The sequence below is a fragment of the Metopolophium dirhodum genome, chromosome 3 (assembly GCF_019925205.1).
Source record: "Metopolophium dirhodum isolate CAU chromosome 3, ASM1992520v1, whole genome shotgun sequence".
Taxonomy (NCBI): Eukaryota; Metazoa; Arthropoda; class Insecta; order Hemiptera; family Aphididae; genus Metopolophium; species Metopolophium dirhodum.
The window spans coordinates 41,093,741-41,118,676 of NC_083562.1; the positions used below are offsets into that span (position 1 = coordinate 41,093,741).

Genomic DNA, 24,936 nt, shown 5'->3' on the forward strand with positions numbered 1-24,936 from the left:
GAAAACGTCAACTTTACATAATATGTATCCTATATAATAAAACGATAATATTAATATACTACCATAATCTACAATGTAAATTCTACATGATAAAAAATATCAAACAGGACCGGACCTTAAGAGTTAAGAGGATGTCAGCGCACTATTTATTTTCTCTCTCTGGCCTATGCGAAACATAGACAAAACGCATTAACACAGAATCATTTTTCAATGTTTTTAAGTAATCTTAGAGTAAAATCACCCATTACAAAAAAGATAGAGAACAATATTTTAGAGAAAATAACATATCGATTTCATATTTTATATGTTATTTGACTTTGTTTTCGACTTTCAAAATAAACAAAAAATGTTGTAAATTTAAATTATGTTTAAATTGTTTTGAGACAATATTTAAACAAATCGATATGTCATTCCCTCAAAAATATTATTTTCTATCTTTTTTGTAATATGTGACTTTACTCTAAGATTACTTAAAAACATAGAAAAAATGATTATGCGTAAATGTGTTTTGTACTTGTATCTATGTTGCGCATGGGCCAGAAAGAGAAAACAAATAGTGCGCTGACGTCCTCTTAAGTTAGGTACCTAATCAAAATTATAGTCTATGCCATTGCACGCATTCTATGATTAAATGTGGAAAGTAAAATGTGTCATGTAGACAATATTATAGTAATCAAATTTAGTTGTTTAAATAAAAATTAAATTTAGATTGATCGAAAATAATTTGAGTGCCAGGTAGAGTGTAGGTACGTTTATTTTACATATAAAAAGTGAGAAATTAGGTACTTAACCTACTGAAATGAGAGGTGTCAAGTGTACCCCGTCATATTGAGTAAGTTTGAGTAATGGATATGTTAAATTTGAGTTCAATGATAAATCTTTGCATACGAAAAACTATTCTGAGCTCAGACGAAATCTCAGCCTTTATAATTAACTGTAAGTTACATTTTTGCAAAATTATGATAGCTATATCCATAATATATGATCGGCTCCCTCACCACAATATTCATCAGCTAGTTTCAACTATGACGTAGACATAGAAATGTGACCTATAGGACCTAGGTAATACATTTTCCCGGACTGATTTTTTATCCCAGGCCGTTCCTGATTTTAGATATTATGTTTGATACTTTGATGACCCCTTCTGAAAAATCTCTACCAGCTCGGTAATTTTTGTGGCGCAAAGCCTGGACCACGCGACTTCTAATCTACTTTTTAATTCAAATTAGAATTACCTGGCCGAAGCCCACAGTAATACATTATAGACTGTTTCGAGTTTTTGACCAGTATTTTATCTTTATTTTATCAAATATCTACTACATTACCTTAAACAATAATGCATCAATAAAATTTAACACGCTAGTACACTTTGTTGACCGTGAAATAGACGTTTGGACGAATAATGTGGTTTTGTCCGTGCGTTTTTTACTCGATTTTTGTAATGTGTAGTTACCTATACATAAAGTAAAATACTAAATTGACGGTAAACAGACTTTGAATTCATGAGTAATATATTTTCACCCGACGCTACAATTTTGTATTGTAAATTATGTCGTGTAAACATTTTCACAACTTCCAAGTGATGAAAGATATACTGTGTTATGAGTTATAAACTTATAACTAATGTGACATAATATTTATTATTAGAACTGAAAAACACCGTAACTTAGGCAATAAATAAGCAATCACAACTACAAATACAAGCGAACTCATCGATAACATTATCAACAGCCCTCTTCCCATACAGTAAAATAATATTTAAACATATTAATAAATAGTCTAGATTTGTAAACCATCGTGTATTTTTATTGATAGAAACCTCATATAAGTATAAACAAGTGCTCAAACCCCCAGTTACGGAAAACTTATTCATAAGGAATAGAAATCTTTTCCCGGATAACTACCTAATATTGTAATAAGACTCCACCGACCGCGTTACTTACGTATTACAAAAGATTTTCGCCACCCTCATATTATCAATCAATTGTTGATAAAAATACTTAAGAAATTATTCCTGACCAGATTACATGTGAATGTATACACATAATGTACATTTGATTTGAATTTATAAATAATAACGTCACGATATGAATTACTATTAATGATCATGAAATATAAATTTATAAACAATGATGATATTGTCATACAAATTATAAGCTGTCAGCTGAACTGCTAAACTATAAACACAAACACATGGTATTTTATTGTTTTTATTTAAATTATTATGTTGGTGATTATTATATACCAAGTAGGTAGTTATTATTAGTACTTATTAGTAATTACTTATTACATATTAGCTAAAATTATATATTTTTATTGTTTATCAGGTGATCAACAAAAATAATTTTGAAATATTGTACCTAATAGAAAATTCATTACAATGAATTAATCGCACTTGCAGAAATGCAATATGTTGTAATATGAAAGTAACATTATTAAATGATTTTTATCGGTTCACAGAGCTGAAAAAATAATTTAGGTAATACAATATCGGGTCAGCTATCGGTATATACTCTAGTCCATTTCTTATAGCAAACGTGGGCATTATTCATTAACTGCTTAAAAAGTTAAAGTTAAGTTTAAAGTTAATTTTCTAATCAACTTATGAACATAACTAGTTTAATTGACAGTTAAAATAACTTAGGTTTCTTCAGTTTATTTAAAAATATTCCTCATCAAGTTAAAATTTTTTTTGAAATGTATTGTTTTTATGGTTTTATAAGTAGGTACCTAAATATTAATATAAAAATAATCCAATACTATAACAATACTAACATTTCTGTTATTTTTCTTGATTAAAAAATGTTATATTATAAATATGTTAAACTAGATTAGATACGCATAATATTATATGACCTTAAATTTATATTGGATATAAAAAAATTAATATTTGTTAAATTATTTATTGTGATATGTAGGTATTAAATGACATTTATTTTTAGTGACTCTTGCAGTCATACCTATATTGTACAAAACTTGCAGGATTTTCACATTGACTTTACAGGTCTAATAGCCAATAGGTACATTACTAACATTTGGAACGGTATTATCAGTTTAACTTTAGAAATTCATTTAGAAAAAAATATGATAATAATAGACGCACATGCATACAAAACACAATATTAATGAAATAAAACAAAAGAATAATGTTATTATTATATTATATCAGGTATTTGTTTTTGACATCGATTGGGACACCTATATGTATATAATTTAATACGAGACGCACATCATCGTAATAAATAATGATATATAAATATAGGTATATATGACACACACACATTTATATATAAATATAATATATATTTACAGCACATAATATATAGTATATAACACATACATAAGTTTACATACATCATTGGCGGCAGTACATAAAACATTATTATTGTTTAATTATTATACATACACACATACGACTGTAATGATATATATTATATAATATGTACAATTGGTACCTATATTATACTTAGTGCGCGGTTGATCTCTGCTCGGTATAATTAACGATCTAAATGATATTATAATATTTACCTATTTATAGTTTAATGTCACTTAAAAACTATTGTAATATATTAATATTATTCTCTTAAATAGAAACGACAACGTCGGCGGTATATAGGCATAGGAATACCGGGCACAACATCCGTGGGGTATGGGATAATTCTACAAGGGGATGAGAATCGGGAGGGCGCGAGACCGGCACCACTGCACTTCATACGACAAGTCGTATTTTATTAAATGCCTAATACTATATTATAGTTTCGTATAGTGTAGGTACATATTATTATAGTTGTACACTGGTACATCATAATAGGTAGGTGCGTTCGTCTATAGGTATTATACACATCATATTAAAATATTATATAGGGAAAAACGTCCGCCGACAATACGGTACAATTTCGTAAATGTGTAATATTCGGTGTTGTGTACAAAGGATAGTTTTCAAAGTTATTTAAATAATTTAATACTAGAAAAAAAAATAAACAGAAGTATTTCTCAAGTAGTGATAGTAGTACCTACATCAAAATAAATAATGTGTTTGATTATAATACTCAAAACCGTTACACATAACAAACATTACATTTAGTTGTAGATACTTAAACAAAAAAAAATTTTAAACCCAAATTTCAATACCTACTCAATACTATACATGTAGGTACATATTGTATTTCTTATAAAGTATACAAATTGTACTTGGAAGAATCATTCTGACACTGAATACAACTAGTGTATGCTATGTATAAAAAGTGTTTGAATAGGTACATTTTAAATTCAAAATATTTCTACTCGGATATTATTAAGTATAATAAATAAATAAATAAATAATACATAATTGGATATTGACGTAGACTTTGAGTAGATACTTCTGCTCAACTATAAGTCGTTGAATGCTAGGAAGACTACAGCTACCTCCCAAACTTAAAATTAGCACCCCCCCCCCTCCCCCCAAAAAAAATGTGTAAAAAGGTTCAATCTAATACTTGAATTTTCTTCGTTTTTATCATATTATCTGGATACGGTTGATCAAATATTTAATGTAAATTTGATGTTTCGACGGAACACAGATAACCGTGATAAGTAAGTAGGTATACTAAAAAGGTTACTACGAAAAAGTAGAGGCCTAAAAGGATGTTTTATAGCATGTTCGACTCTGCTTTGTCCATGCAAACTATACTATATAATAGAGTTTCAATGAAACCATAAAGGCATGGGGGGGGGGGGGGGAGAGAGAAAGGGCCACAAACTACAAAAACTAAAAACGCGTTCGGAATGACGACGAAAACACATGTTTGAAAAAAAAAATAAACATATTATTATATTATTTTATCCTACATTATAAGGCTAATAGGTGGTTCATCAACGTTTCCTATAACATTATAAAGTCAGCATTCTCGGTTTTCAGGCAACGGTTGAAAGAATTTTTCAAAACTTTTAAATAATAAGAATCGGGAACAAAAGAAAAAATTGTAGGTATTTGTGGAACGAAAAAAACGGATTAAATCCGAGCACCGAGAAAGCCACTGAGGTCTGAGAGCACTAAGTTAATTAGCCTTAACTCGAACATAACAATATGTCATAATTATACGTGTCTCTGTAACACGTGGAAAAAAATTGTCACATTATATTATTATACATAAACAACAACACACTTACAAACTAAGTCTTAACAGTATAGGTATGATGATTATAATAAATACATGTGCGTACATTTTGTAATTATTGTGAGAATTATCTCATGCAGCGCTTCAGATCGATATTAATATTATATGTTGCAAGTATAACAATATTATTTCATTAAGTAGGTATACAAGAAAAATAATCTATCCGCATGTACTCAATTTCCATAAATCGACAATTACTATTATATTATAAGATAAAGTTATTTTTTATATAAAGTCTATTGAAAATCTATCAGCAGTAAACTTTAATTTATTTATCACTAAATTAAGTAATACAAATTACAATTTTACATTAAATCTTAGGACATGGTTCAAAAATTACAAATCATATTTGAATACTGATATTAAGAGTATAATAAAAATAATGAAAACAATGATACATTTATACGTGTTACTGTGCCTCTCTATTGTTGACAATTAATATACTTCTGAAATCAGTTGCTATATGGTTGTTTTTTATGGTAAGTAGATCTTATATTTTCATTACAATGATGACATTTATTACATAGGTATTAAACGAAAATTATTCATATAAAATTATTCATTAACATTATAACGTTTCACAATAATACAGATGATCAGAATAGTAAATTCATATAAAGTATACAGGAAGAAAAAAAACCAGTAGATTATCTATGATGGGATTGAACATTTTTGAATTAAAATATTAAATATCAGTTGAATGTCCTTTTAGCAATATGAGAATAATTCACAATTCATACGAAAAAAATATTATTGATGAAAAAATGTTGCCAAAAAACATTTATTTCGAGCATTGTTAAAATAAATGCAAATTTAATTATTTTAGGTAAAAATAAATGTGACAACATTTTATTATATATAAAAAAAAATATAGTCATTACAATAGTAATAATTGTAATTAATAAGTAAGACAAAAGGTTTTCAACAAATATTCGTCAGAATTTCTCTATGGTGTTGTATACAAACATTTGAAAATAAATTAGGGTTAGGGAGAAACATATTTTAGGTAGATAAAATAAACAAGGATGAAAAATAGCTAAGTAATATAATAATAATTCACAACTAATTTTTGTTTCGATACATTTTCTTCTAATTACTTTTTTCAGTTTATCATTTGTTCATAAAAAATAACTAAGAAAAAATGTAGTCATGGGATTTTTTTTTGTTTTAAACAGATTATTATTTGCATATGAAGTCAATGACATATGTTAAAAGAGGATAGGTACAGTAATTCAAATGATTTACTGTTATTGTGGTACAAAGGATGTAGTGTGTGTTCGTAGCAGGTACGTACGCTTAATATATTGGCGATTAATGTTTTTTGACGGTTTTCAACCGACGTTGAGGCTACCTTCGGCCAATCAATCCATTTGAATTGCTTTGGTGTGCATTTGGCGATAACTCGAATTCTACTAACAACGGAAAATGATCTGAAAATTAAAATTGCATGTATCAATTATAGCCATTGAAGTTACTGAAACTTATTACAGAATGATGTGTTCCAATAGATATTTACCAGACGGTATATGAGGATGTGGACAACCGAGTACTTTATTGTCTTTGAACCATTCAGGGGCTAATGGGCCAAGCAAACCAAGTGGCGTCATCGTCTGTCTAGTGTAGAAAATATAGTCAATGATGCCTTTAAAATTGAATCTAAAATATAAATTTTAAACATCAAAAATAGATCAACAAAACTACACTATTATATAACACACGTATAATTTGTAAATGGCATTATGTTTTCGTAAGCAGAAGATAACTTAAAGGAATGCATAAACTCGTTGGGTCTATCGCATGTAGAAATTTTATGTAGAAGTGTCTTGTACTGCAGATCTTTAAAGTCTTGATGATCCGATGATACTTTACCAGCGGACAAAAATTCTATCACTCCTAAGTAAATAGAGAACAAATGAAAATAAACCAAAGTTAAATCCAATAATAATAAACACACAACTACACAAGTCAAAATAATTTTATACCAGAGTCAGGCAATGAATTGAAATCCCCACACAATAACAGCTGTATTGGCGGTTGATGATGATTCACATTACGATAATTGCGGTTAGCATCTTCTAGTATAGTGTTCAATTCATTTGATAACATCATGATTTGTATGAGCTTGACATCACAGAATTCTGGATCCCAATGTATGTGTGCGGTGCAAACAAGTATAGGCTGTTGGACTTCCGATGGCAGAGCTAAATAACAATATATACTTAGTAAATTTACGCACTTGAGTTCATAATATATTTACACAATAATAATAAATGTATTTAATTTCAAACATTTAAAGTTTTATAAATAAATGACATGGGTTACCAAACTAAATTAATGTCGTCAAAACATTTTTTTTATTTTATATTATTTTATTCACAAGTTACCCATATTTATATATTTATTCTATACTATTATATTCATATTATTGCTTGTAACTCTCACGTGTCAACAAGAGACTCTCTTAAATTCAAAATAAAAAATATAATTGTTTTATTAGATAATAATAAATTTCTGAGAAATATATTAAAAAATGTAGTCAAAAGGATTTTATTTTTTTACTTTTACTGACTAATAACAATGTACTTCAATTTCATATTTTAATTTATACGACATTTATAAACATATGTAGCGTTACACACACTATTTAATATTATGACAATATGACAGCAATGGCAATACCTACCTAAAATCAAATAGCTAAATACTTCACTACTTCACTACCTATGCATTAACTGTTTTTACAAGTAAGAAATATACATGTTTATTCATATAACAAAATCCATAGGGAAATAAGTTATTTTTATCAGTGAAGTAAGTTTTTTTCATAGTGCTGATGTCTCACCTGATGATAAACGATGAAACATATTATGTTTTGTTCAATAAACTTGAAAACTCTTATGCTATGTTCATAAGATAGGTACCACATTTATAACAGTAAATGCACAGTGAACTGGTATTGTAGAAATAAACATTGTACAACGTTATATATTATTGTATATAAATATATTAAATGAAAAAAAATATATAATAATTAGGTATAGGTATGTAACATTTAAATTAATGAACATTAATAATTTTAATACAAAATAAACAGTGTGTATAAACCACAGATTATTGCACACGGATAAGCCATTAAATACTTCTGATCAGAGTTGCCGAACATGGCAACAAACACCCTGGCTGCATTCATACTGCTCCAGACCACGGCCGCCAATACGATGATGGCACCAAATATGTTCTTGAGGTTAACGAACACAGCAAGTAACGCCACCAGTACAACAGGCGTAAAAGAGTAGCCCAGTACGGAAAACGTGGACGTCAATGTGACTTCTGACGAATCAGTCATGGCCCAGAGTAAGCCATACATGCACACCGACGTTAACACTGCCAAGCCATATATGTAGCTGAACATTAGCTTGCCACCAGCCAATAGTAGCAGCGACGTATATGTCAGGTACAACGCGATTGGTCCGATCACATCATAATCGCCAAGCACAACACCACACTTGCCGGTCGGGTCCAGAGAGTGCATCAGGCGAATGATGATTTTGTTGAGGTCAATGCCGAGCTCTTCAAGCAGAGGAGGTTCGTCTTCTTCGCCAGTGAAGTTCGTAGTAGGGGCAGGCTGCCATGACGAGGCCCCTGGCTGGTTCAACTGGGCCGGTTGCGAATAGCTGTCAAAACTCTGATCGTAGTTGGGATACGAACCGGCGTGGAAGTTGAGATTGTCGTCGGACACGAAGTACGAGTTGTCCGGGTAGTATTGATTCGGGTTCATGGTTATTGTTGGCCAAAGGCTTATATAATTTTGGTGTAAGGATCACGGATGAAACGAACACACGCCGCAAGCGGACCGCTAAAGATGTATCGGAATCCGTAACATGACATACGCTGAACGTGAAACGGCGATTGTAGCGTAGTATCCACAAAAAAATTGTCGAATAAAAAATTAACAACACGATAATTGATAACGTTTGCGTATTCTATGATAACATACAGGGCAGCCACGCCCGGCGACGAAAACATCGTGACGTACAAAACCGGACCAGCGCCAGGCTGCGGAGTCCGTCGATCTTCCGCCGGTTTTGGTGTCGAAATATTTATCAATATTAATTAGTATATTATTATCATTAAACGGGTTTATTGTTAATCGGATTAGGCGGTATGTACTACGCGAAACGACAAAACGAGGTGCGGCAATTCGGCGCAAAGTATTGTACAAGGTAAATTTCCGGTTTTCGGTCATGTGTGCGGGCTGAGGATAATAACGGTTTCGGAGGTGGCGGCGACTTACGAACTCGCCATTTTGATCATTTTTTTTTTTTTGCAAAACGTTTAGACTTTAGACCGTAGAATGCGAATTCGGCGGAAGTCGACCGCGGGTGTCGAGAAATCAGGTACGAATACCATCGTTTTTTTAAGTGTATTAAACTACTATTTTTGTCGCAAAGTTTTTACGTGAAAAAACTCGTTTGCGAGGCACATGGTATATATTTATGGATAATTTTATAATATTATATTGCAGGTTTAACTATCTCCAAATATCGACCGAAATTTATCAATACGCATTACCGTTAAAATGATTTAATTCCCAAATGTTGCATGTTTATATAGTACAGATTTTAATTTTGGATAAAATCTATCCTATAAATATGTTATTTATATTATATATAAATGTATAATGTACAAGTATATATAATAGTGGTTGATTCATATCATAGTGAAAAAACATTATGTGATACCTATTAAATATTAATGTACTATAATATGCATGATGCATGAACGGGATTTGGTCAAACCATAGCTGATGATAGATGAATAAACAAATTGTGAAAAATAATATTATTAATAGGTGACATATTTGAAAAAAAAAAAACAGAAAAATGTCATGTACTTATTACTACAATTATTAAGCGCATTATTATAGTTTATATAGGATGTAATAACGTAGAAATAAGACAGGGACAATGCAACGAAAAACAGTACTTCTAGTTACACTATACAATACATAATGATAATATAATACACTTTACACACGGGGCGTATACTCGTACGGCTTTTACTGCGAGGTTGGGAGTAGGCTGGGACTTAAAAGCTCCGCCGATCTTTGATCATATTTATTATAGGTACTCGACCCTGCACATCACGAGTGTTTTTTTATTATTGTAATACGTTTATATACACCACACACAGCGATTATCAATGCGTTGGAGTGCAAAACAAATTTACTATATCTTAGAATAAGTACATATTAATATTATATTATAATAGTTTATACAATTACAATATATAATATATACGACATACGAGAGGCACACATAACTCACTCTGACCGAAAGGTGTTGAAGCCTGTATGAAAGCATCACAAGCGCATGTCAATAATATACTGATATTATATATAATTTACGTACATTAAGTATTATGTATATTGACAACGACGATAACATTATAAATCGCACACGACGAAGAGTGTTATGAATTATGATTTATAACGAGCATTATAATACACCTTATCGCATGTTCGGGAAACGCAAAAACCAAATAATACGCGCGTTGGCATTCACACGATAGAAGAATTCGAATACGTCTAGATACCCATTCGCGACATTATGACCCCTAAAAATAATGATATTAATATACAGACATACGTCTTCGAGTTTAAGAGGAAATAGCGAAAGGTACGAATGCTTTAAAACGTCAGGGGTTGCGAGGTTATTTGTATTTAAAACAAGAATTTATATACCTTATACTTGTACCTTCTATAGATAATATTATAATAATATATCAATATTTACAAAAAGATAAAATATGAGTTGGAGGGTGCAAATATTATATAGTATCTATGTGGCGATATTGCTTTGATAACGACAGTTACTACGAGAGGTCGTTTTCAACACATTAAGAGGACGCTACACCTGCATGTGTTGTCTCCGTCTTACAAATGTACAACATAGCAAAAACTGTTTTGCGCGGAAAAGAACCGAGAAGGTTACAGTCATAACTAAGAAACGAGATTTTCACCACATAAAAAATTCTTACTGTTTCAAAAACCATTAGGTATTGTTTGTGTTTTTCAAACTTGAAAAACTTTCTTCATATAAATAATATCAAAAAATAAAAACAACGTTGCACAGCCAAAGTTCTCTTTTTTATATGGTGAAAATCTCGTTTCTTAGTTATGATTGTAGCCTTCTGGGTTCTTTCCCGCGCAAAACAGTTTTTGCTATGTTGTGTATTTGTAAGCCGGAGACAACACATGCGGGTATAGCGTCCTCTTAATACATGTTTAATGTCGGATATATACGAGCATTGTAGTAGAACTTTGGCTGCATTAGCCGTCGTGGATATAAATATAATATAATATTATAATAGCCAATAGGTGTATAAGTGTATTATTATAGCAGTATTACTATTACCAGCACGTTAAATTAAATCGATTATAATTTAATTCCACAGTTCACAAAACACCTGGCAGCTATAAGCAAAGTGAAAAATGTAAAATCGTTATTTTAACGTAAAAATTGACAAGTATTTTCATGTGTACGAGGGCATTGGGTAAGAGCAGGAGAGGGGCGCTAGTAGTTTAGTATTGCCCCTGGGTGAATATACAGAGTGTTCCCCCTTTTTTCTTCAATAATGCTGTTATTTAAAACTGTCTTTCAGAATTTTCTAACATACCTTCAAATTTTTGAGATTTTTTGTACTACTTAAGGAGTGTCCTGTGGCGAAACAAACGTCTATACTTCGAATAAGAACCCGCATTTTCAACTGTAAATTATTCAATGAATAATTTTTAAGAACATTTTACGTATCAGAATCAAAATTCATACCAGTAGTTTTTGAGTTATTTAGCTTTGTGTTCTAAGGATAAAAGCTCCATGATAATGGGTTAATAAGATAAGGGGACGATGGTGATTTGAAAATTTTAGTCATTAATATTAATCTTTCAACATTAATAATTTGAAATAATGGCCCAAGTGTAAAAAATACTAGTTCCAATATATCTATAACGTCTACTTTATATTTTTGTAAATTATTTTTTAGGACTATTATCCTAGCTTATTACAAACATTTTAATAATTAAGAAATTACTCAGTTAAATTTTGAATTTTAAAAATTTTCAAAAAAATCATTTACTAAATAATTTATAATAAAAAGGGGGGTTTCTCATTTGAAATACAGAAATTTGTATCGCCACAGGACACTCCTTAAGTAATACAACAAAATTCAAGAATTTTCGTCAAATTCGATTCTGTAACACAAGATATTATAGATATTGCGGAGTTGAAATCATGTAGTTCCGGTGACTGTAGAAGAGGGATAAAAGAGGGGAAATTCCAGGTCTAGATCTTTCAGAACCTGGCTGGATTTTGGAACAACTCAAATTTAAATTTATAAAAAGGAAATCAATAAAATTATTATTTAGGGCAATTGACATTTGAATTTTTACATCTCCAAAAGGTTATTACTGATGAGTGATGACTGATACAACACAAAATACACACACACACACACACACAAACATCATTGCGTAAACCAATACATTTATTAGGCTACTCAGAATATAAAATTCTGGCTTGAAACCTATGCATCGGTATATCAAAACTGGAGTTCACACACTTTAACACCTATACGAATATATCGGCTGCGAAACAACTATATAGGTAATCCAGTTGGCTCCACAGTCATAAACTTGGGACCCTTCGTGGTGCCTCTTTCCCAGGGCCAGATATTTTTTCTTCACGGCCCTGGCTGTAATATATATTGTATATGCGGCTCTATGGGCCACCAGAATACCAGATATAAACAATAAATGATCGCCGAGACACTTCTTCTTCTATGTACGTCCACCTTATTGTAATAAATTACATAATTTTTTTGTACGTATGAATCGCAATTAATAATTTATTAAACGAATTAGAGCCCATGCAATCGATCTTGCACATATTACACACGTTTGCACAATAAAGGATCTCACTCGAGACACACGCGTCGCGTCGTTGTGTACTTAAGAATGGAATTAATTAATAGTTTTCTCGATTTTATGATTTCGTTCAAACAAACTATATAGGTTGTTACGGCGACGACGACCACCGCGCCGCCGCGGTACCTAAATGATGTATATAATTATACGTTCTATATACACGTTACATTGCATATTATGTATAATAATAGGTATATATAATATGTCTACTGCATCATTGCGATTTCACGCTGAACAATCAAAATTAATTTCTTACGCCCGCCACCGGAGACGGCTATATTATGGTCTACTTACGCGTATACTGATTAACACCTACGACAGATTATAACGTATCAGCTATGTATTTTGTGATAACATGTGCATTGTGCACAATACGAAGAAATCAATATATAAGCGATTGGTCTGTTGCATTCGCGACGACAACGGAAATTTCGATTTTTAACAAACGCATTGTCGTGCCGTGTTAGAGTTTATATTGGACAAGCATGGAAAGGCGTAGATTTTTTTATTTGCTTCATGTCGTGCAATAAAATCTATTTCATCCAACACGTGTGGCAGCGTGCCGCGAGTTGTGACGACGGGATGAAAACTAGACGATCGCAGGCACTGTACTATAATACGCACCTCGAAAAGAATGCACTTTTTTTTTATTAATGCGAATGCGCATGTGTATACATGCATGATGTATATAGGTGTGTGTATGTGTGAGGATATGTATTATAACGTTCCTATTAGTGTTTTTAAAATCAAATTGCGTCCATACAACTATACAACTATATCATTATAACGATGGAGTAGCGTGTATTAAAAATATAATACATCATTTTCTACATATTATTTTAACGAGTGAGCGATTGAAACCGAAATCTTTATAGCACGTATTATTATAATATACGCTCTTATTATTGGAAATTACGTCAAAATACGGGCGGTGTATTTAATGTATACCTATACTCCTACCTATACTCCGGCTCAGTGCCCGTCCGGAGCAATATATTGACCTATTCAATTGCTAATGACGACCCCAGGGCCCTACTGACTTTCACTTATTATTATCATTATACACGTCGTCTCCACGCCGATCATAATGCTATTATATTATTATTATTATTATTATTATTATTATTATTATATGGGAGGTATATTATACGCACATATTATATAGTACGAATATATTATTATATATATACGATATACGAGTTAACGATTCTATTGATCATCGTCGCGCGCGCATTATCCTACATAATTCCAAACTACCTATATTATATATAATATACACATTGGAGTTAACGGGCGCGCATATTATAAGTATCCATACATGATATACAGTATACACTAATATATATATATATATATCATGGGTATATGCGTGTGTGTGCGTGTTGGCAATAACGCGCACGTATATAATGGGCGTTATCGACTTATCGTAGCGCGAAATCTTTTACTTATATCCTTGAAATAAGTATATTATACGCGCATGAAAATATATCTATATGCCAATATGCACGCACGTGTGTGTGCGTGAGTTTGTAATACAGCGAGTTAAATCGAAACACGATGATAAACGTTTATTGCGACCGCAAGGAGGCCTATATTTTACGCGTGTCTTCATTGCACGCGAAACGAACGCGAGAATTATGAATATTCCGTTTGCAATCGTACATCAAAACCTTGTTCATTAATATGCAAGTACCTACATAATATTATAATACACAAAGTATACGTGAACTATACTCAGACGTATATTAAATAAAACCGGTGCATGCATATTTCTCGATGCTCGTATATATATATATCTCAGCGCGCGCGCGTGTGTGTGTGTGTATACACGTTTCAATATCTACCCTCAGCAGCCAGACGAGACTAATATACACTATACATAAATAATACATTTATATGTATTGGTACATATAGGAAAACTACACCTGGCGTAGTCGACTTACAGTTTTCCCATGCGGTTTCGTTGGTTTTCAACAAGGCAGCCAGACCGATGTTGTCTCTGGGCATCACTCGGTTGAGCATGTCGTCCGAACCACTGGAATTGGCCATTGCCAGTTGATTGAATTCGATCAAATGTTCTTTGATTAATGTAAATCTAGAAAAAAAATACGCGGATAGTTGTTTGGTGTATATACAATTAGACACATTTCAAAGAACAAACGTACTTTGATTTATTGACAGATTAAAAACAATTAATAGGTACTTGATGTACAAGACATTATCATTACCCATAGTATCCACCCGCGACTTGCGTACACAAGATCGTGGAATATACGTCTATACGTAATAATCGATCTCACTTTTCTGAATACGAATAAAATTTAAATTGATTGCCTTTATAGAGTGACAATAACGAGTTTACTACTATAGCCTAAGTGTCAAAAAACGGGGTTTAATCGAATATAAAATATGTATAAACTATTGTTAATAACGCAAAAGATAGAAATTATATTAATTAATATAAAAAAATTACCATATAAATATATATAAAAGACTTAAATAGTTAAATATCATATTGGAAAAAGGTTCAAGAATAATATATTTTTTTAAATTATAAATTAGTTAAATACTATAGTGTACAATATACATATATATATATATATATATTAGTAAGTTTAATAATATCTAAGCAAAAGTATATTTATATAATACATTATATGTCTAAATTAGGTATACAACGACTGTCCCAATCAGTTTTACTATTTCTAAGCCAACCTCTTTAGTAGTCAACTGCAGAAGTGTTACAACACATTATTGTACACGTTGACGGCAAATCGAACAGTTAAAACTCGTCTTCGTACAGCTGTATAACAATGCCCCTAAAATTGTAAGTACGCCACTGCCAGCAGTAGAAGACGGCGAGAATAAGGTGATTTTAAAATCCTGTAAAACCACGTGTTCTTAAAAATTATAAACGACCGAAACATTTTTACGAATAATATACACACATCACAGAGTGATCATATCAATACGTCATATAGCGATTATTTTTAATAGCTAACGCCTGACACTCACTATCTATTGGAAAGTATAAACGTTTTTGAAAATACTTTTACTATTTTATCGTTATATTTTTTTAAGCATATTACTTTGATGAATACAACATATACATTTTGATTTCATATTCCGAAGAAGAATATATTTCTGAGAAATTTGATACATAAAAATCGAATTTCAAACAAGTAAAAGTAATTACAACTTACAAGTAAGTCCCAGATTTGAATGCAAAATATAATATAGTAGAATATGCACATTTTTAAGCACACAAATCTTTAAAAAGGTGGGTAAGTGGATGTCGCTCTGCTGTACAGTAGGTTACAAGTGGGTCACTGTAAAATAGATGGTGTTAAATTTGTTTTCAACGATATAATATCATATTGTATAAGAAAAACGATTCTGAGCGAAAACGGTCAGTCAGCCTATGATATTACCGAGTATATTTTTGATGATATTATTGTGAATAAAGTAATTTATATATAAACTATTTACGTGGATCCTTGTTTTAAATTTTCAATCCTTAGCTATATAAAGTTGAACATTTTATAAATTTTTAAGTACAAAATAATTATTAAATTTTAAATTTGATAAATTTTGTCAAAATTTGAACTTTAAATGGTTATAAAAAACAATTGTGCCTACGGATTTTTAATTTTTTTCATCTGCCTTTGAAACAATAACCTAGGAGCCTTCTATTAAAATTTCAAGCTTTTTTAACCAACAAATAAAATGTTATGGATATTTATAGAAAAAAAAACTAAAAAAAATGGAAACTGAAAATGTCCGTAAACAGCTCAAAATAAGTCAAAATATTTGGAAAATGTTATGGTGTATAGAAAATGCTAATATAAACATTCAGTCAAAATTTGATATACCTACGGTAATTTGTTTTAGAGTTATACCAAAAACCAAGATTTTCTCGAAAACAGATTTTGCATAAAAATTACTGTTGAAGAAAATCCAAGCACTTTTTCTGTCCTAAAAGTTGTAGCAGACAAAAAAAAACAAAAAAAAACACACATCATTGTAAAATCAATACATTCATCGCTTCGCTCCGAATCTAAAATGTACATATACAATATACTTATCATATACATATAAATATTTGGAAAATAGTGTAGTTTTTACAAATTTTGTAAAAAATATATAGGTTTTTTATACTTAAACGTTTATATTTTTTAAGATAATGAGTGTTTACTATATTAACTGTTATAATAATCTCCCAATATTCTATTATAACAAGTAATAACTTATACACTGTATTATATACAGTGACGTTCGACACGGATAAAATCAAAGTCGTGTTCAATCAAAATATGAATATATACCTATACATATAGGCTATAGCAAAATAAGAAATTAGTTCATGTAGTTCGAAGGAAACAAATTTACCAAAACGCCGACCACCCGAATTATTCCGTCCAAGTGCGATTGTCGCCGTGATTGTATACCGATCAAAAGTGGTCTCGGATTCGTTTCCAATATTGGAAATCCGAAGGAGATATGTATATACAGTAAACACGTATTTAATTGGTATAAGTTATCAAACCTGATGCATGTGTGTCAAAAACCGCTAAAAACCGCTTATAATTATAAATGGAGCCGTGTACCCCAAGGCTTTGACACAAGTCATGATCACAACCAGAACATAAAACATATAATATATGTATACATTGTACACAGTGGTAAATAATAATGATATACTAACTTGATCGCTCGGAAGAATATTGCACATCCATCTACTCGTTTACGGTCGTTTTCGGACATAGTCTTAGCTCTTGACTTGGGGGAGAATACGCCATCGTAGCCGTCCTTCTTAAGCTCCGGCAAAAAGAAATTGTAAAATTGATCCGTTTCGACCTCCTAAAAATTAAAATAAAACGCATTAATTATATATTTTGAAGTCGTCTAAGTTGTGCGTATAAGTAATGCGTTGATAAAAATAAACTATTAATTAACAATTACTGCAATTACTAATGATTTATTGTTGACACGCATACATACAATGTTAATCAACCAGGATTGAATACAATTTATCGCATTTTTATTTTTATAGGTACCTATATACCTACTACATAATAATGTCAGCTACCATCGATTATAAAATACAAGTATTTATAATCTATGCAACACTAAAACTGTAATACAATGTAGGTACCTACTCACAATTAACATGACGTGTGCATGATATGCATATACAATTAAACTGAAAAATTATAAAATTAGTACTCCACCAGTTAGACTTTAACAATTGCATTGACCAAAACTAAAATTATTTTTAAAAATGCCGATACATCTACATTTTAAAGTACATTGTATATATGTATACCTACCTAGGTACATGAAAATAAAGGCTTTAATATTATAATATATTAATTTATTCCTTTCAATTCATTTAAAAACAAAAGTTTAATATATTTTATTCTAATCATTACATCTTAGATCTTTGTAATTAGGTATTATTGTTTTTTATGAAAAACGACTAAGATTTTAAACTATACAATTCTGATAGTTTTATATAATATGATGAGACGGAATATACAAAATATAAATACCTATACATAATATTATATTGTTTTAAAATCAAAATCTACACACCTTTGGGGATAAGAAGGTTAGAAAAACACGTCGAAATAGTTAGGTATATAATTTCATTTGTAATCCGAAAATCAGGAAATCCAATACATTTTTGTAAAATCTCATTTATGTAAGTACCTACATTAGTACTCAATGAAAACGATGTAATTAACAATAATATTAGTACTTACTTAATTTCCGTTTTTTGTAAATACAAAAGTTTTGTGTATTAGAAAAATAAAAGTTTTATTGGTCACTGTAACTGTGCCAATATAAAGTCGGACACAATTTGAAAATTAAAATTAAATCTTTAAATTCTATCTAATTATTAATCTTGTTTAATACTATACAATCAGGAATGGACGGGGAAATACAAATTGGCCCCGGGGAAACAGAAAATTTGGCCCAATTTTGGGCTAATAATTAATTATTTATAAGTTATTGCCTAAATTTTCGCCAAGTCCAGGCGGTTTGCTCACCGGCTACCCAAGCCCCTGTAATCTGTATACAATATATTAGGTATTCGTAAAGAGTACAGATTACATTTTACAAAAAAAATAACTATCATGTTTTGTAATATCTGCGTTGTGTATATTACGTGTATACAGGAAAGAATTACCTAATCTAAGAAAATAATTTAACAGCATTAGCCTAAGCACGGCACGTACCTGTAAAGTGATAATATCGGCAGTATAATGCCGGATTTCGCCTAAGATTACTTTCTTCCTATAATCCCAGGAAAGGGCCCAAGATGGACAATATCCGTACATCTGAGTAGTAGCATATTTTTCACATAAAACGTTATAACACATCACTGTAACTGGACCTGTAACGTCGATAAAGATAAACAAGTTAGGTTTTAAAACGAGTAATAATCAAAAAAAAAATTATAATTATTATAATTTATAACACACTACGGCGACTCACAGGAAGGAATATTCTTGTTCGGTCTAGATAGAGGTATCCATGGTCTTCCCGGCGGCACAGGTACTCTCACTGGAAAAAAACAACAAAATAAAATGAAATAAGTAAATAGATTTATAATCTCTATATATAAAATGACTTGTCCTGAGTGATTCATCATCGCCTAGGCGGAACCACAGGACGGATCTAGCTGAAATTTGGCATATGGATAGCTATTATGACGTAGGCGTCCGCTAAGAAAGTATTTTTGGAAATTCAATCCTTAAAGGGAGAAATAAGGGATTGTAAGAATATAATAGTGGTGCTATCTATCAAGCAATATCTTAATTAAATATGCAATATTGGTTTTAAAATACAAAACGTACGAACTTGATATTTGGAATACTTAGTGGTTCCTTTAATGATCTAGATATGCAATAAGAAAGGATTTTCTGATATTCGCTTTTTAAAGAGATGATAGAACAGAGATCTTAAGATTCATGGTGGAAATCGAAACTTTTTTTTGTTTATTAATGGCTGCCTTTGGTTGCAGGTCATATATGCGAATTATTTCACAAAGCTAGTTACAATTACGCCGGTTTGTCCGTCAAAATAAAAGATAATAACTCCCCAAAATATATTAATATATGAATATTAAAGACTCCTAAAATCCAACTATGATTTCAATTTCATTTTAGGTACAAATTTTTTTTCAACTACTAAGCTATACTAATATAGGCTATATTTTATCACCCCCCTCGCTGTGTTCACAATCTACTGCAAGTAGATTGCCTACCTGACAATATATTGTTCGCATAATATGATTTTGCTTCCATACCTATATACAGCGAATTACACCCAAAAGGAGTTAAATAATCAGTAATCACAATTATTTTCCCGGGCAAGGCCGGGTTATTCAGCTAGTTAATAATATATTAATATCACTAGTGTTTAACGACAGTCGTAAATATAAATATACAACAAGCAACATATATAATAAATTAATAATTAATAGTAAATGTCAAGTGATATGATTTCTTTTTTTCGTCCGATTATTAATCGTGTCAAAGGACTTATCGCGCGCGATACTCTCAGCCATAGCCGCGTGAAAGTCTCACACCACCGCCTATACGGAACGAAAAAAAAGTAATCATAAAAAACTGTTTTTGACGATAATAATAAATAATAATAATAATAATTTATTATTATGTCTAAATTAATTCGATCGCAATCCACAAACACACAAGCGAGCATATTGTACTCGGCGAGACAAAAATATCATTCATAGAGTTTGAGTACTTATAATATAAACACATTGCACGCGGGTTACTGAAATATTTATTGTCATTTGTCGATATTAGCTTGTCTAAATCTAAACTACGGACGTCAGACACACACTATACTTTAATACACACGTCATCATAATTCAATTGTAGCATGTGCGTATAAGCATAAACACTGTATGTCACACGTGTGTGGTGATGTGTATATATATTATATATAGAGAGAAAAAAAGAGTGAGAGACCGACACACAGACACACAGACCGTCGTCATTGTCGTCTGTACAGGCAATTATAATATATTCATTTGCAGACAAAATCGTCTTTGAAGCCTGCTCTCGTATATTATGTACAAGCGCATGTATACAATATATTAATTTAGTCTCGTCGAATCGGATTGGAAATCGAGTTTAATAATAATAATAATAATAATAATATATTCATTGAGCATTACGTACGCCGATCGCATGCAATCTCGTTAATTTTTCCCTATATATACAATCGCAAATGCACACATATTATATATAATATAATAGAAGCACGCGCTAGACCGTCGTCGTCGATCGGTCAATAAATTAATTTGTAAACGCGCGCAAGCCGGTCTCTCACCTCCCTACGTCCCATCCCTTCTAAAATACGAACACGCGACTAGGTTCTCTCGTTGGATAGTAATTTACTATTTATACCTAAATATATGCGTACCTATATGCAGACGAGCAAAGTTAAATCGCATAGTATACGTTAAACATTAACTCATTATAAATAAATTATAATACATAAAAACAAATGATGCGTCTAGCGTTATTACTTCGGGTTCAATTCGGTCGACTACTACAGATGAGCGAGAAATAAAATAGTTTAACGTAATTGTCGCAATGGGACGATGGCCATACACAATAATATGTATGATGCGTATATTTGATTATAAAATTGTATTATATTGTATTATAATCAATGTTCGTACGCGGCAAGTCAAAATGCCGTATGCATTAAAGCAAAGTTTCAATTTCGGGCTAATAGAAAGACATTGTGGTACAACCAGTGAAAAGCAAAAAGAAAAATCAAGAACAATTTTATAAAAATGATAATTATTACTGTCCGCACTGATAAATATATTAATTATCGCTTTTTACGCGCTATATATACACAACATGTCGAGAGAGAGAGAGAGAGAGAAGCGTGCACCCGCCAACTCCATTGTGTCCTCTGGTGACCGCGTATGGTTATGAGTTTATGACGAAAAAAAAATGTTTCTAAAAAAATACAAACAATCGCGCCATATTCGTGTGTGCGTTGCATAGTACACGTCATAATGCCATGCAAAGATAATAATATTATGCTCCGCTTACAGTGTAATAATAACAATAATAATTATTATTATACTATACGGCGCGGCGTCAAACGCGCGCTGACAAGCGGTCGACGGTCCTCCGAGCCAGATTTCGACACATAATAAATATATTATTACAATATAATAATACGGAGACGTGACGCGCAAAAACAATAACGCGCGTAATATCACGCACACGATCTACGTTTACGTATATCGGCTACCAGTGTTTATAACCGTATATACAAGGTGATTATGTTAAAGGTAAACGCTCGTTTTCTCAAAAAGGATCAACATTGTTGGAAATATTTTATCTTACACGATTGAGGTCATTACAAAACGACATCTTTGAAGAAAAATTATAATTTAAAATAAATATATTTTTTGCTATTTTTACGTTGGAATTTAAGTTTTTACTTTTTTGAATGAGACAGCATCCGTTATTAATTTCATACTATACGAAACTGAATATATTTCCAAGAATTTTGATACATCAATATTCACTTTAATTAACTATTTGTTCGAAATCCAATTTGTATATTGACATACTGAAATTCTCAGAAAAATATTCCGGGTTGGAATCGAGAATATGAAATTACAATAATTAATGTATGCTGTCATTCAAAAAAGTTATACTATGCGCCTGACACGAATAAAAAAAAAATTCAAAAAAGTAAAAATTAAAAGCGACAAGAATAAAAATTTAGTCTATTCCCGGTCACTTGAAATACTCTATATCTCGAACAAATAAAATTCCCCTTCAAATAACAACAATAACACGTCATTAAGGTTTTTATAACTCAACATTTTTAGTAAGTCGAATTCTCCCCCCCCCCCCCTCTGAACTTCGAATTCCCGAGAGTCGACTGTAATAAGAAATATAATTTTTGTATTATCTATAATGTTGTTTTTCATTGACTTTAAAAACTTTTCCATAAAATACCTTTAAAAGATTCACCCTGTATACACCATGCACACACAGTCATTGCGTATTATTATTAATATTTTACTCGTCTTTATACAGTTTGTTTTGTATACTTTTGTTGTTTTATTCTCCAGTGTCAGATCCGACAAAAACTGTCCGTTACGTGAGCGCGTGTTCTAATCCATCCAACCACACGATGAGTCGCCCGAACAACCGTTTTTCGACGCACGCCCGGAGCGGCAAGGGGACACATCATCATCGCGACGACGACGACCCGTGAAAAATCGCACGCGCGTTTTCACGGCGACTTAAGCACGGACCAACCCGTAAAGTTGTTGAACCCGATGACCAATAAACCCATTTCTGTTTTTTTTTTTTTTTTATCCGCTGTTTTACTACGTCAATCAATTATTTGGTTATTTTGTGACGGACAAATCGCGATGCAGGGCGGCCGCGTAGTAGCGTTCCACGGCCACGTAGATCCGACGACGGCGACGACGACAGCGATGTCTTGTACCGTCATTCATATATTCGTACAATATATCATGATAGTTAATACGATTTTATTTGTCTAACTCGTACGCGGATTGTCAACGGTATGTTATGCTAAAATTCAGATCAAATATTAAACTTTTTATATTATTATTTTAATCAAGACGGTTTATAACGTTGTAGGTAATTATACCACACGACAATTTCTAAACGAACACATATACTATTATAATATATTACAAACCATTGATCTAACCAACCATTCATTGTGTACCTACCCATTGGTAAATTGTAACTATATACCTATAAGATTTTGATGTCATAATCAAATAGGAGGCGAAATAAAATACAGCTGCAGACAACCCATAACTGAAAAAAGTCGTGCTTTCAAAGGTCATTAGTAAATTTGGATATACTCCAGCCATTCCGGATAATACACCAGCGATATCGGTGATGCCGAAAAATAAGTTTAGTCGTGTTGTTTACGGCATTCGAAATCGCTTGCAGTGTTTTTAAATATATATAAGGGCGAATATAGCCGGAATTCTTACGCTGTACAGGTAACGGGACAAGGTTAAGACTAGAATTTGGCGAGTTCGCGCGTGTGCGCGTCAAAACCTGTGCAGTGTGCACCCGACACCACAACCATTTAAAAATGTAAAGGTAGGCGTGTGTATATATAATATTATAGTTGTAAAACATCATTGACTCGCATAAATATGGAAATTATACGTATAAAATAACCCATCCAACTAAATCTCCAAACATATTGGTATAGGTTCGGTCATATTATAATAATATATATACCTATATATAATATATAAAGGAGCTGGGCCAACCACAATATAATATATGAATACATATGTTTTACCGTTAATATTAATTTAAAACTAGAATAATTATGGCTTCTTGATCTTTTAATAATAGCGAACAAAACTTTAGAATATTATAATTATCATAATCCGTAAATCCCGGTGTTCCCGTTACACATATTGCAATTCGATATAATTGATTAACGAAATTAAATTTATTAAGTATATACTTCATATCTAAATATGCTTATAATTATTGTTATTATATGTATTAAATGAAACGAATTAATATAAATACATATATACATATTATATATTATTATAATTTATATTCAAAGTACAGAATAAATAATAATGTATACGCCCTTATAAACCCGCGTAGTGCGTACTCATTTTATTACATCCTGTATTCCTGTGCAACGATTTAACATATTAAATAAAAAAAGGTAAATACACTATAAATCAAGAAATAGAGA

At 31.4% G+C, this 24,936-nt stretch overlaps 2 protein-coding genes across 2 annotated transcripts in view; both read right to left on the bottom strand.

Moving 5' to 3' along the window:
- Positions 1-3,282: 3,282 nt before the first annotated feature.
- Positions 3,283-24,936, bottom strand: part of LOC132940905 (CCR4-NOT transcription complex subunit 6-like) — a 65,489-nt gene continuing 43,835 nt past the window's right edge. Inside the window, exons 6-13 of the mRNA XM_061008708.1 lie at positions 19,645-19,713; positions 19,386-19,543; positions 17,849-18,003; positions 15,087-15,238; positions 7,142-7,360; positions 6,878-7,052; positions 6,676-6,815; positions 3,283-6,589 (exon numbers count right to left, since the gene is read on the bottom strand). Coding sequence (XP_060864691.1) covers positions 6,507-6,589; positions 6,676-6,815; positions 6,878-7,052; positions 7,142-7,360; positions 15,087-15,238; positions 17,849-18,003; positions 19,386-19,543; positions 19,645-19,713 — 1,151 coding nt within the window. The 3' untranslated portion in view covers positions 3,283-6,506. The remainder of the gene's footprint in view (positions 6,590-6,675; positions 6,816-6,877; positions 7,053-7,141; positions 7,361-15,086; positions 15,239-17,848; positions 18,004-19,385; positions 19,544-19,644; positions 19,714-24,936) is intronic.
- Positions 8,141-9,126, bottom strand: LOC132940907 (protein YIPF5). Its single transcript, XM_061008710.1, has one exon. The coding sequence runs from the start codon at positions 8,935-8,937 to the stop codon at positions 8,236-8,238; it is 702 nt and encodes a 233-aa protein (XP_060864693.1). The 5' UTR covers positions 8,938-9,126; the 3' UTR covers positions 8,141-8,235.